Genomic DNA, 14,888 nt, shown 5'->3' on the forward strand with positions numbered 1-14,888 from the left:
TGTTTTCATTATTTCATTGCTGTAGAGGTTCAGCATTCATTTCTAGGCAGCAGACTGTTTGATACCATTTCTCTTGTTTCCTGATTCTGAAATTTGGATCCAGGTATAAATGAAACAAATCTTAAGGCAGGATCCTTCCATATACAGTGTGATTTGGGGGCTTATGGCCCTATCTACAATTGTTTTTATTGCTAATGTTATTGTTTTCATTTTTGTGGTATATCTTTGTGATTTGGTGACTGTTGTCTTAATCTCTTATTTTTCTCATCTTTAATGAATAATACAGTACTTCAGTTCCAAGAAAAGATGTCCATGAAATTACTAGTGACACTGCACCAAAGCCTGATGCTATATTAAAACAAGGTAAGGGAATAATCATGGAAAGCTTGTAAGTAATTTAGAACCTGCTTAATTGTTTTATAGATTAATAAATTCAGCTTTTACTTTATTAATATATTTTCAGTAGATTTTTATTTTGAAAACTCTTGTCTTGTTATACTTATTTTTTTGTAGAAGTTCCAATTAGGATAATAATCTGGAACAATGGTTAAAAAAAATACAGCTGTTCTAGTAATGTGCATTTTACTTAGGAAAGTCACTGTTGGTTTACATGTATAACAAAAATAGAATCAGGGTAATTTTGATTTGTTAACTCTGCTAATATATATTCCTATCAAAGGCTGTAATGGTTATATTTGACTGAAAAGTAATGCTGTGATTGCTTTTTTTAGTTTGTTTTTAGCATTGTGAATTGTTTCTTACTTTCCCATACCTATCAAGGATAGGTAAACTGCCTATAAATTTATGATTTGTAATATAAATCATGTAGTATAAAAGAATAATTGCTTTTAGCCAATTTTAGTTTAAACTCATTATTTACAGAATTTCAAGTTTGGCTCAGTTAGATTTGTAGAGAACCTTTCTGGTTAGTTTTAAACCTTTTGCTTGATATGGTAGTGTTTAGTTATTAGTCAATAAAACATTGGGTGGTGGCGGCACACCTTTAATCCTAGCACTTGGTAAACAGAGGCAGGTGGATCTCTGTGAATTCCAAGGCGGCCTGGTCTTCACAGTGAGTTCCAGGACAGCCAAAGCTACACAGAGAAGCTCTGTCTTCAAAAAACAAAAACAACAAATTTGTTATACACACACGCACACACGCTGACTCGTATCTATGCTAAAATTGCTTTTAGTATATAAACTTAATTTCTGTTAAAAAATAATAAAATTGCTTCTTTTATATTTCTTTGGTTTGGTTTTTTGAGATAGGGTTTCTCTGTGTAGTCTTGGCTGTCCTTCCTGGAACTGGTTCCGTAGACCAGTCTGGCCTCCAACTTAATGGGCCTGCCTCTGCCTCCCCTAGTGCATGTGCCCATGTTTTTTCTTTTCTTTCTTTTTTTTTAAGATTCTATTTATTTTTGTACTTTCATATATATATATATGTATATATGTATACATATATATATGTACACACACATACATGTTTTGTCCATATATATACTTACATACAAGAAGAGGGGGACTACAAGGGACTACAGTTTACAGTTATAGATGGTCATGAGCCACCATTTGGGTGCTGGAAATTGAATTCAGGACCTTTGGAAGAAGAGCCAGTGCTCTTAACAGCTGAGCCATCCCTCCAGTCCCATATTTATTTAAATCTAAGAAATATTCCAGTGGTAGCAGTGAGCTTTACTAGCCATCAAGTGGGTCTCTCGTGTATAAGATCAAAAAAATTACTTAAGTTTCTTCATGTAACAGCTCTTAATGCAGAGCCAAAAACTTTGCACTCTTTAGCAAATGTCAGTGCTGGTAGCACAGCTTTTATTTCTTATCATATTTAATATTTTTAGATAATTTAGTTTTTATATTTAATATTTTTAAGATTGCTCAGTTGTCTTAATCTGTTCAGTTTGCTAATGTTACGGTCTGTTTCTAGTCTTTGATCAGGCACTTGAATTTCACAAAAGTAGAACTATTCCTGCAAACTGGAAGACTGAGTTGAAAGAAGACAGCTCTAGTAGTGAAGCCGAGGAAGAGGAAGAGGAGGAAGATGATGAAAAAGAGAAAGAGGATAATAGCAGTGAAGAAGAGGTAAATAAAAACTATTGATGCCTTTTAAAATGTTACTTAATGTTTTACTATTAGGGATCGTTTCATCAGACAGTTTTATCGGAGCATCAAGTTTGCTTTTTACCTGAAAACAGGAACATGGGCTTGGAGAATTAAGAGTAGTTTCATACACTCATTCTAGGTGGTTCAGGGGTGCTTTTATAAGATGACTAAAGTACCACCTAATCCGTAATGTGTATCTTGTGTGTGTGTGTGTGTGTGTGTGTGTGTGTATGAATATATATATGAATGTATATATATATATATATGAATGATAGTTGACCATCTCATGACAGGTGTACATCTTCATAATTACCAAAACACTAGGAAAAGTGTCCAGAATAATGCCCAGCTGGTATTAACAAAAAATAAGCAGAAAAGTGAAGGTCAGCATCTTTTAGATTCACAGAATGGAAAGCAATTTAACTTCATATACATGGGTTTTCTTGTATATCAATTTGGGTCATGGAGTTAAAAGTTTAGATTTTATTGTGACTTCAGGTCTGCAGGTGACAGGTAATCTACCAAAAAAATAATGACTAAGTGGTGTGCAGATAATAACACCTATTGTTTTGACCGTGAAGTGAACTGTGTTTTTTGTTTGGAAATCATGGTAATTTTTTACGAAATTGTAATGTTTTCAGTTTGGAGAAAAAAAATTATTTTATTTTATTTTGAGACATGGTTTTTCTGTGTAGCCTTGGCTGTCCTGGACTCACTTTGTAGACCAGCCTGGCCTCAAATTCACAGCTATCTGCCTGTCTCTGTCTCCCTGAGTATTGGGATTAAAGGCTGGTATTATTTAATTGTAGTAAATAGTTAATAAAGTAGGAATTCTTTTGGAAGTTATATTTTAAAGTGCAGTGACAAAGGAAAACATAGAAACATGTCTGTTTCATGCCCTAGGTCTGCTCTTTATTTTAAATAAATGAGAACTGAGGTTGAAGTATTGTCTGGGTGCTTGCCTAGCATGCTGGACGCCCTGACTTCCACTTCCAATCTTGTATAAACAGTTAAAAGCCAAAATGACCAATCCCTTGTTTAGAAGCTCTGAATTTGTATGTATGTATTTATTTATTTATTTATTAGTATAAAAGTCCAGCTTCAAGTATAAAGCCTCCTTGATGGGCCCAGTGCTCTGCCTTTTCCTCATGTTTGTCTCTGCCTTTCCCTGGGAACTCTGAACTGTAGCTGTGTGACCCTACATAGACAGCACCTTGCTGCTTCTCATCTTTAACATTGTAGTTCTGCTTCCTAATCTGCTTGTGTGTATGTTTGTAATGGTAGGAGGGACTGCCTAGCACACTTCTGCTTAGTTTCCAAAACACCAGAAGAGTCAGCTCTATAAAGGGAAACCCCTGCACCATAACATCCCTCGTAACAGGAAATGTTACCTTTCCATCCTCTGAAGTACAACATACATTTCTGTCTTTATCTCTCTCCTTGCCACCCTTATTTGTTTTCCTCTCTTACTAATTTATTTGTAAGCCCTTCAAAGAGAGGGCTATCTTATTAGTATACTTATATTCTTAGAATTTATCACAGTACATAACCCATAACAGATGGTCAATAAATATCAGTTACCAAACATTTTGTTGCTTAGATTTCTGTTGTACAGCTATTTTTATAAGAGCAAATCTGGTTTGAGGGTTGTGATGGAAGCAAGTCTGATCACCAGTTAAACATTTTGAGTTAAATACAAACTTAAAAGTTTATGGAACAGAAACAAAATTGATGTGGCTTAAGTCAAATATTTTACCATAGTGATGTTTAGAATAATGTCTTAACTTTTTTTTCTTTCTTTCTGGATTTTTATTTGACTGCCTTACCAAAACCTGACATATGTGGGCTGTTGTAAATTGAGAAAAACAGTTTATCACACGCAAGTTGATAGTTGTCATTTATTCTTTGTCTAAGCACCAATCGAATAGTTTATTAAAGTCTGTGTTTTGTTTTGTTATAAAATTTTACTGTCCTTTGCACCACAAAAATTCTCCCTTAAGACAGAGGGGAAAATTCACTAAAACAATGGCAGTGGATGTGGGACTTTTCCAAATTAAAAATACATTTAGGTTTGTTTTGTTTAGTTGGATGTCCTATGGCCACTAGAGCTTTTCTTTTAGTTAGAGTAACTGCACAGCTTGCTTATGTGTTCTGAGTCATCTTCTCTGCAGTTACTCCTGGCCGTGTTTTGTAACAGCAGACTCCATAGTTTTTTCTTTAATTTGATTCAGCACCTAGCATAGTGCCTACACTTACGGGTGCTTTTTGTTTGTTGAATGGATGAAAGTCAATAAATTGGTGAGTTCCTCAATCTTACCTACTACCCTGCTCCTTGCAGGTTGCTTCAGGACCAGCTCCCTACTGCCACAGCCCTTGGCCACAGCAGCAAGAAGCTAGTCCCTCCCTTGTAATTGATAATTCGGGGAACTATTTTATTACTTGAAGATTTCCCTAAGTCTGAATCTTCAGGTATTGTAGATCAAGTTTGTTCCCCACTTCACTGATTATGTAAGCTTGAAGTTCTATACAGTGGGGCTGCCTATAATGAAGGATACTTAGAGCAAATGGGACTTATGCTTACTGAGTTCCTTGAGGAGCAGTAATGGAATCAGCTTTGATGTTAAAATCTAGCCCAATTTTAATATAAGCGAGAATAGGTATTCTTGAGCCTGTGACCCTGATTTAAAGACTAGATCTCTGGTAATAGACTTCAACAGTCATATAAGTGTCTTTTCTTGTATAGAAATTGGCAGTTGGAATTCTGTTGAGATACCTCTTAGGATGTATTCTTCTATATGGTGCAAAATGTCTAGACTTTGTTGGTTTTGAACAGCTTAGTGGTGAAAACTGCCTTTGAAATATTTAATTGAGTATTAGTTTTTGCTGTTGGCAAGAAAGATTGTTTTCATTAATAAAATTGTGAATTGAGGAAAACAATATCTTTTCTTCTATGATTGAACTTAGGAAGAAATAGAACCATTTCCAGAGGAAAGGGAGAACTTTCTACAACAGCTGTATAAGTTCATGGAAGATAGAGGTGAGTGTGTCACTCTTATAGATTCTATAAGCTCATGGAAGATGAGGGTGAGTGTATTCACTTACTGTGTTAAGTTCATGGAAGATGGGTTGAGTGTTCACTCTTACTGTGTAAGTTCATGGAAGGTAGAGGTGTTCACTCTTAACTGTGTGTAACAGAGATCACACCTGTTTGGGCATTGGGTGAGTCTTAAGACCCAACCTTAGACCAAGAGAATGTAATCAAGTAGAAATTCAGAAATAAAGAAGTGTAGGCTGGATGTGATGTTTTTAATCCCGAGGCTGGGGAGTTTATTGCAGGAAGATTGTGAGCCTGAGGCTCACTGGGCTACACAGTGAGATCTGTCTCAAAAAGATCTCTCACAAAAAAAGAAAGGAAGGAAGGATGGTGGGAGGTTGGGAAGGAAGGAAGGAAAGAAGGTAGGAAGGAAGAAATCTAAAAAAAAAAAAAATTTAATCAAAACAAAAACATGACAGTCTCCAGCTGAATGTGGCAGCTTCCTGAGTTTGCTTAATTTTTTAAGAGAAATGTAAAGAATTGGACTGGTGATGTGGGCCTGATTGGTAACAGTGCTTGCCTGGCATGCGTGAAGCCAAGCTCAGTTTCTGCCACATAGACTGAGTGTGGTGGCAAATGCCTGTAATGCTGGCACTCTCCCAGTGGAGCAGGATTAGAAAGAAGGTCAAGGTTGTCATCAGCTATATAGCAAAGTTTGAAGTTAGTCTTGTACATATGAAACCCTTCCTTCAACTACACTCTTCCTCAAAAGGGGACAGATGAATAAAATTGGGCCTGGTGGTATAAGACTGTAATTCAGTTACCCAGAAGGTTGAACCAAAGAGGTTTTAGGCTAACCTGGCTACTTTGTGAAACCTTATCCCAAAAAGTAAGAAGAAAGCTAAGGGGTATAGCTGGCTTTTGCTTATTTGTAGGTTTTTCCCACCCTTTATCCACCCATTTTCACCACCTATCACTAGATAGAAGAGAAAGAAGGATGAAGGGAGGGAGAGAGAGAGATCCTTGAATCTTCTTCTTTGAGCACAACTGTTAACAAACCACAACCCCCCTGAACAACCACCAACCCCACCTCTTGGGGTACAGCATTTACATGCCCTATGAAAAGTTCCCAGATTTCCAAATGTCACAATCACAGAAACTGTCTACAGCTGCCAAAACCATGCCTCTGCTAGTGCATGAGCCTCTGCTGTTGCATACAGTCCAAAGCAGCCCACATCCCTACACCTGGGATTAAAGTGGAAGCATGTTTTTATAATATTTCTGTGTTTTTAAAGAAACGAGAATTTCAGGATTCTCACTAAAGAGGGGTGGCTTACTTGGTACAGTGCTTGCCATGTCAGCAAAAGGAAGTAAGTTCAATCCCCATTACCCATATTTTAAAAGGCCAAGTATGGTGACATGTACATGGAATCCTAGTGCTGGGATGGCAGAGACAGGAGGATCTTTGAGGCTTACTGGCCAGCCGAATTAGCCAAATAGGTGAGCTCCAGGCTCAGTAAGAGTCCCTGAAAACAAAAAGCACCTGGCTTCTGCACATGTGCATGTAAGTAAACATGTGCACAAACATAAAGTACTAAGTGTCCCCAGAGAGATGGTTTAGTGAACAGTAGTACTGACTTTTTCCGGAGGACTTACACCACATGACAGTTAACAGCTGTCTGTAATTCCAGCTCCAAGGGACCTGAGGCCCTCTGTTGGCATCTGACCATCAAATATACATGTGGTGCAAAAGCTTGCATACATTCAAAGCACTCATTCACATAAAACAAAGTAGGCCAAGTTCATAGTTCACTGGTAGAATACTTGCTTAGCATGTCCAAGTCCTGTTCAATCCCAGGTTACATACATGTGTACACACACACACACACACACACACACACTTAGGCTCGCGCAAGAAGTAAAGCGGGGCAAAGGATCTATTTTAACCTTGTAAAATTTACTGTGCCAGCCTAGACCTTCAGGAACTTGTCTGAGTGTCAATTTTTTGTACTCACAAATAATAATGGCTGTTGTGGTATGGATAATTTTTCATTCTTTAATGTTAAATATTTTTGGACCATATATTATTTGTTTGCATAAAGATGTGGCCTAAGAAGTGTGGTCTTCTTTATGGTTTTGTGTAAGATACAGGGAAGAAGTACAGAAAGTGATTAATTGATAATGATATTCATCCATTTGGGTTTGGGAAAGGATGTGTTGCAGCTTGGCTTTGTCCTATTACTTCCTCCATCACTTTTTCACATCTTGGTAGCTTACTTTGTGTCTCCTGATTTCTTCTGCTTTACTGCAGAATCATTTAGAGTGGTAGTGAGTAAAGCACAAAGAAAGCGTGTATCTCAGTGCTGTAGTTTTTCTCAGCTTTGTCTCTCTACTGTTCTTAAGATTTGCAGTTTGTTATGCTTCACTTGGTATTCATCCTCTCTATCACCAGAGGAAAGGTGCTAGGAAGAAACACAACACTGTAAAAATCTGGTGTGCAAAAACTTAAAAAAAAATGGTGACATAGGTTTAGATAAGTTATTTTTGTTTGTTTTGGTCCTGTGGAATATATATGTGCTAATCATTGGTATTATGTGAATCCTTTCAGATTTTAGATTAAAATATGTAGCTTCTAATATATTTTGTGTTTTAATAGGTACACCTATTAACAAGCGGCCTGTGCTTGGGTATCGAAATTTGAATCTTTTTAAGTTATTCAGACTTGTACACAAACTTGGAGGATTTGATAATGTAAGTATTAAAATAAGTGAATTTTTTATATACTGTGCTTCCTTAGATATCTGCCTTCTGTAAAATTACTGTCTAATAAGAATGTAAGGAAAAGGATGAAAATGCAGTTTAGAATTAGAGCACACTGATGATTTTTAAATGACAGATCTGATGTTCTGTTGTGTGAGTCAGATCTTGAGGTTGTCTTGTTTGACAAGGCACAGTGCAGAGCTGGAAACACTTATGTTTTGTCTTTAATTTTCATTTCTTTTAAAAGATGGGTTCTTAGTGTCTAGCCCTCGCTGGCCTGGAACTCAACAGAGATCTACTTGCTTATGCCTCCCCAGAGTAGATATTAAAGTTGTTTACCACTATACCAAGCCCACCTTACCTGCCCGTCCCCTTCTCTTCTAGCTTCCTTCTTTCCATTAAAACTGTATGTTGAGGTGCTCTGAGGTGGTGTTTTAAAGTTATGTATGATTTATCTCACTCAGAATTGGCTGTACATTAAAATGCTTTACGAAATTCATAGAGTACCTTTCTTTTACTAGCGTGTGAGTTTTATGGGAAGAATATGCTTTCAATTTTTACTTTTTGTTAGAAGAGTTGGTTTAAAAATATTACTTTTAAGTAAGTTCAGTTACAGTAAATATAAAAGTCTAATGACCCAATATTTCAATACTTAAAAAATGGTCTGACATTTGTTAAGAGTACTAAAACTTTTTATTTGTAAACCACATTTAAAATTTATTATTGGTATTTTTTTGTTTTTGAGCCAAAATCTATAAATGTAAGCTCATCATATTTTCTTACATATGTAAAAAATGTGTTATATCTTACCACTTTTTATTTGAAAATTTTATTTTCCATTGTCCATTAGATTGAAAGTGGGGCTGTTTGGAAGCAAGTCTACCAAGACCTTGGGATTCCCGTCTTAAATTCAGCTGCAGGATACAATGTTAAATGTGCTTATAAAAAGTAAGTCAGTGTACTCAATGTGACTATCTTCAATGTCTTATCTAGAAAGCAGCATGGAATATACCATTTAACTTAAGCTAATTTAGAAGAATCTGGAAATTGTTGCTCTTTAGTCTTTAGAAATATATCTAGATTTTAGATATATATAGAATGTAAAGAAAATACTGGATGCCATGATTATTTGAAAACTAGGATAGGAGGGATTATTCCTGGTATGTTTCAGTGGAGTTAGGAGGATTTAATATTTTGTAAATATTAAATATATTTAGAGTAGCTAGGGCCAAAATTGCTAGTGTATGTTAGAGGGGTAGGCAATTTGTGTTTGTTTGTTTTTAGTTGGGCTTCTAGAGGTAGGGGTGTGTGTGTGAGTGTGTGTGTGTTTGTTTCCCCTTGGTTCTGGGCATTGTAAGGAATCCTTGTGTAATCAGCAATCTGATAATGACCTGGCTTTTACTAGCTTCAAATTCAAACCTTCTGCTCATTCTGAGAGTAGTAGCTCGTCCCCTTTAGAGGATGGACACATGGAGGAGCAGAAGGGGTAGTGGGCTGTTGTTTGACAAAGGACCTTGATAACCTTGAGACACTGAAAAAAATGTTAAAAGGCTCATTGACTTTTTTGAGGGCTGAATGCATACACTTCCTTATATTGGAGGAAGTGATGGGACAATTCTGAATGGAATAATGGGAATAATGGGGGTTCATCCAGGGGAGTAGAATATTATTGCTGTGGCTCCCCTCTGTCTTCCATCAGTAAGTACTGAGGGGTCTTGGTGATGGGCTTCTTTGAAAAGAGTATGGAATGCTACCCACTGCAACAAAGGTAGGGCAGACTCTTGGGAGACAGGGGTCAGTGAGACAGCTTGCTTTTGTTTGTTTGTTTGTTTGTTTTGTTTGTTTTGTTTTTAATATATGAAAGAGGTTTATTAGATAAACATATATATATAGAGAGAGAAGGAGAGAGTGAGGCATGATGGGAAGAGGGGGTTGCCCCAACAGAGAAAGGGGAGAGCAAGAAGGCAAGAGGGCAAGAGTGGCAGGTTCATACATTTTTTTAATTAAATTTTTTATTTTTTATATTAATTACATTTTATTTGCTTTGTGTTCTAGCTGTAGCCCCCTCCTTCATTCCCTCCCAATCCCACTGTCCCTCCCTCAACTCCTCCCACGCCCCTCTCCAAGTCCACTGATAGGGAAGGTCCTCCTCCCCTTCCATTTGACCCTAGCTTATCAGGTCTCATAAGGACTGGCTGCAGTGTCCTCCTCTGTGGCCTGGAAAAGTGCTCCTCCCGGGTGTGTGTGTGTGTGTGTGTGTGTGTGTGTGTGTGTAAGAGCAGGTTGCTGAGTTCATTTCAGAGGCAGTCCCTGTTCCCCTTACTAGAGAACCCACTTTGATACTGAGCTGCCATCGGCTACATCTGAGCAGGGGTTCTAGGTTGAATGGACCTTGGTTGGAGTATCAGTCTCAGAAAAGACCCCTGGGCCCAAATTTTTTGGTTTTGTTGCTCTCCTTGTAGAGTTCCTGTCTTCTCCAGGTCTTATTGTCTCCCCCTTCTTTCATAAGATTCCCTGCACTCTGCCCAAAGTTTGACTCTGAGTCTCAGCATCTGCTTTGATACACTGCTGGGTAGAGTCTTTCAGAGGCCTTCTCTGGTGGCTCCTGTCCTGTTCACTGTTTTCTTCTTCTTCCAGTGTCCATCCTGTTTGTCTTTCTGAGTGAGGATTGATTATCTTACCCAGGGTGCTCCTTCTTGATTAGCTTCTTTAAGTGTGTAGATTTTTGTAGGTTTATCCTATATTATATGTCTAGTATCCACTTATAAGTGAGTGTATACCATATGTGTCTTTCTGCTTCTGGGATACCTCACTCAGGATGATCTTTTCTAGATCTCACCATTTGCCTGCAAATTTCATGATTTCCTTGTTTTTTATTGCTGAGTAGTATTTCATTGTGTAAATGTACCATAATTTCTGTATCCATTCCTCCATTGAGGGACATCTGGGTTGTTTGTAGGTTCTAGCTATTACAAATAAGGCTGCTACAAACATGGTTGAACAAATGTCCTTGTTGTATACTTGAGAATCTTTTGGTATATGCCTAGGAGTGGTATAACTGGATATTGAGGAAGCGCTAGTCTTAATTTTCTGAGACAGCGCCAGATTGATTTCCAAAGTGGTTGTACAAGTTTACATTTCCACTAGCAATGGAGGAGGGTCCCCTTTCTCCACATCCTCTCCAGCATGTGTTGTCACTTGAGTTTTTGATCTTAGTTATTCTGATGGGTGTAAGGTGAAATCTCAGGGTCGTTTTGATTTGCATTTCCCTGATGACTAAGGCTGTTAAGCATTTCTTTAAGTGTTTCTTTGCCTTTCGATGTTCCTCTATTGAGAATTTTCTTTTTAGCTCTAGACCCTATTTTTTAATTGGATTACTTTATTTGTAGCTTTTTAAGTTCTTTAGTTCTTTATATATATTCTGGATATTAGCCCTTGAGACAGTTTGTTTAATCGGGGGAACAAAGGCTACTTAAACCTCTGGTGGTTGGGTAAGGCCCTTTGGGGTGAGTGTGTATCATTAGCCATGGCCAGGGTGCTGAGGATGCCTCATTTGACATTACCTTATATGGGGAGGGATGTTTAACCTGTGTACCTAGCTACATGCCTTCTGGGGATTGGGAGCAATTGTTGAGGCTGTTTGCACTGGGACAGAGCAGTGGGGGAGTAGTCGTACTCCTGCAGATTTTAGATAAGGTTAACGGAGTTTGGACACGCTTCCACCCACTCTTGCTTTGGGTCCTCCAAGTCCTGTGGCTTCCAAGTCCCACAACAAATTCCTTTTAGCTACATAATAATAGGTTCTTCGGTAGGGCCTTTGACCTGTTTAGCCATAGGTTCTGTGGAGTGGAACTTAGAGAAAGTAGTTTCTTACTCCAGAATGGTTGTGCCACTGTTGACCTAGTGGGCATGTATTTTCAAGCCAGCCATTGTTGTAGCTTGAAGGATTAAACATCTGGTGTGATTGAGGATTACTTTTCTTCTCCAGTAGTTTGCGTATCATCATCCAGCACTGTAAATGAGAGCATATAGGGATGAAGTGTCCTGGTTTGTAATTGGTTGATTTCACCGTGTCCTGTGACTGGAGCATGTGGTATCTTCATCAACAGGATCTTAATGTCAGGTTGTGGAGAGTAGCCAAGAGCAGTGGCGATAGCCTCAAATGTTAGTAGGCTCTATGGAATATCAGTCCTGTGCTTCAAAGGAGTAACTCATACCTCCATTGGACTTTTTATTTGTTATCCTCTGGTGTCTAGTTGGGGCTTTGTGCCCTGATAGAGGGTAATGGTTTTTCAAAATGTCTTTGGGGTTAGCTGTTTGCCATTCCTTCTTCCAATATACCCTTCACTTCTTCACACCAGTTTAACCCTTCTTGTCCATGATTCCTTTTCAAACTTTGGTACAAGTGTATTTTACCTCCTCCCTTAAATGGCCCTTCCTGTGATCCCTTAATAATTACTGGACCTTTGTGGATATTCCAGATGAAATACACATATTCTAAAGATTGGACAGTAACATCCATAGACAAGAAAAACATACAATTTTTGTCTTTCTAGGTCTGGGTTACCTTACTCAGAATGATTATTTCCAGCCCCACTCATTTACTTGTGACTTTAAAAAACTGATTTATTTTATTTGATAAAATGTTTTATTTGTGTTTTAGAAAAAGTGAGGAATCTGAGCATTTTGACCCATGTCCTAGACTTTGAGAGGCTGAGATAGGATGGTCAAGTCGTTTAGGGTTACATCATTCTTTTCCTCACTTAAAGACAGGGGAGAACTAGTTAGAAAACATTAAAGTGATAATGTAACCTAAGACATGAATTCGTATTAAATGACAACTCTGTAGCTTGGGCATTGAAATGCATACCTGTGACCCCCTAGGAGGCTTCACCTTGAGTCCAGCTTGAGGCCACCTCCAAAGATGAAACCAAAGGAAAACAAACCAAAGCAGCCCCACACACTGTTCAGTATTATATTGGAATGTTTCTCACCAAATGTATTATCTCTGCATGTCTCCAGGTACCTATATGGCTTTGAGGAATACTGCAGGTCAGCTAATATTGACTTTCAGATGGCATTGCCAGAGAAAGTTCTTAACAAGCCGTGTAAAGATTGTGAAAATAAAGAAATAAAAGTTAAGGAAGAAAATGAGACAGAGATCAAAGAAGTAAATGTGGAAGATAGTAAGAACATGATACCAAAAGAGGAGACACCTGCTGAGGATGAGAGTGAAAGAAAAGAAAACATCAAACCCTCTCTGGTAACCTCATACTGTTAATTGTCATCTGTTATCTTGCTATATTTTATAATCTTTTATAAAGTTCTCAAATTAATTTATTAGCTTATTATGCAGTAGTATACTTCATAGTATCTTTTTAAAAAGATTTATTTATTATGTATACAGTATTCTCCTGCATGTGATCCGTCATGCCAGAAAAGGGCAGCAGATCTCATTGTAGGTGGTTCGGAGCTGCCATGTTGTTGCTGGGAACTCAGGCCCTTTGGAAGAGCAGTCATTGCTCTTAACTTCTGAGCCATCTCTCCAGCCCTTAATTGCATCTTTTGTTAAGGGCATTCGTTAATTTTTGTATTTGCTGAGGATTAAGCCCAGATTCCAAACTCTTCTACTCAATTATATTCCCAGCCCTCAAATGTTGCTTTATAAAAGTTTTTATAGAAACTATTGAAACAGAGTTTTAGGTATTTTTATGTCATATATTCTTTAAAAGGTAGCTGGGCATAGTGGCCAGTGTCTTTAATCCCAGCACTTAGGGAGGTAGAAACAAGTAGTTGCTCTGAGTTTGAGTCTAGCTTGGTCTACCAAAGTGAGTCCAGGACAACCAAGGTTACACAAAGAAACCTTGTCTCAAAAAACAAAAACAAAAAAACCAAACCAAAAACCACAACAAAATAAAATAATAAAATGCAAGAGTTTCTTTAGAATATTCTGGCTTTATCAGTAGCAATAGCTGTATCATACTGGTTGGCACCTCCTGTTACTAACAGCTAGGATCATTATTTAGGCTCAAGTTTTTACTGTTGTTGCTTTAGTTCTTCTGATCTTTCTTTAGGGAACTAAAAAAAGTTTATTAGAATCTATACCTGCACAGTCTGATCAAGAAAAAGAAGCTAGCATTAAGAAACTAGAAGAAAAGGAAAACTTGGAAGATTGTGACACAACTAGAGCAGAGGAGTCCCTCAGCACAGAGGTAGATGCTGAAGAAGAACAAGCACGATCTGGGTAAGACATTTGCTTTGGTTATGGCGCTTTTCGCTGGATATAGTCTCATTTCTTCTTGTGAACGTTTCAATCTAAATTGATTTGACTGATGAAGTACAGAAGAGTCATTTGCATTTGTTAATAAAAAATGATTCCTTCAGAGACCCTCGTTAATACAAATTGTGGAAAAGATCATGATTTTTTGATCTATTCTTGCTCTCATCATGGAAATTCATAAACTGTTTTCTTGAGGGAATAGTCTTTATTGCACTGTGGTCTGTTCTTGACTGGGTGATAAGACTCATGAAGATGACACTGGCTGTGAGGTCCGAGGCTGTGTGTGTATCTTAAGCAGGCATAGTGTGGGGGGCCATTTTGGCTGTGTGTGATCAGTAATATTAACTTGATTTGGCTACTTGGGAATGTTGACTTAAATGTCTGCTGGTGGGTTTTTGGCTTTGTAGGTAATCTTTGGTTTTCATCTCTGAGATTTAAAAAAGAAAAAGCATCTGTAGTGCTGGTAGCTTTTTTAAAAGGTACAACCAACTTTGTTTTCATTTTAGCATTTTAAAGATTTATGAATAGGGAAAGAAAAAATAAAACTAAATATTCCCAGGTAAATATAGTAAGAAATGTTTTTTTTTAAAAATATTTTGTTATATTTCTCTGTGTATATAATGTTTGAAGGATACCTTACTGGTCTTGGAGATTATTCCAGTTCAGAAACTTAATAAAGGTTGGAATTTTTTTTACCTG

At 37.5% G+C, this 14,888-nt stretch overlaps 1 protein-coding gene across 6 annotated transcripts in view; it reads left to right on the forward strand.

Moving 5' to 3' along the window:
• Arid4b (AT-rich interaction domain 4B) overlaps window positions 1-14,888 on the forward strand; it is a 118,478-nt gene that overhangs the window by 67,370 nt on the left and 36,220 nt on the right. For all 6 annotated transcript variants that reach the window (XR_002476997.2, XM_060372491.1, XM_021652909.2 and 3 more), the window contains exons 10-16: window positions 287-363; window positions 1,940-2,094; window positions 5,080-5,152; window positions 7,806-7,900; window positions 8,760-8,857; window positions 12,932-13,172; window positions 13,984-14,153. Coding sequence is in view for 5 of the 6 variants with exons in the window: in XM_060372491.1 (XP_060228474.1) it covers window positions 287-363; window positions 1,940-2,094; window positions 5,080-5,152; window positions 7,806-7,900; window positions 8,760-8,857; window positions 12,932-13,172; window positions 13,984-14,153 (909 nt within the window). In the remaining variant the exon portion in view is untranslated. The remainder of the gene's footprint in view (window positions 1-286; window positions 364-1,939; window positions 2,095-5,079; window positions 5,153-7,805; window positions 7,901-8,759; window positions 8,858-12,931; window positions 13,173-13,983; window positions 14,154-14,888) is intronic.

Source organism: Meriones unguiculatus, chromosome 19, assembly GCF_030254825.1.
Source record: "Meriones unguiculatus strain TT.TT164.6M chromosome 19, Bangor_MerUng_6.1, whole genome shotgun sequence".
Taxonomy (NCBI): Eukaryota; Metazoa; Chordata; class Mammalia; order Rodentia; family Muridae; genus Meriones; species Meriones unguiculatus.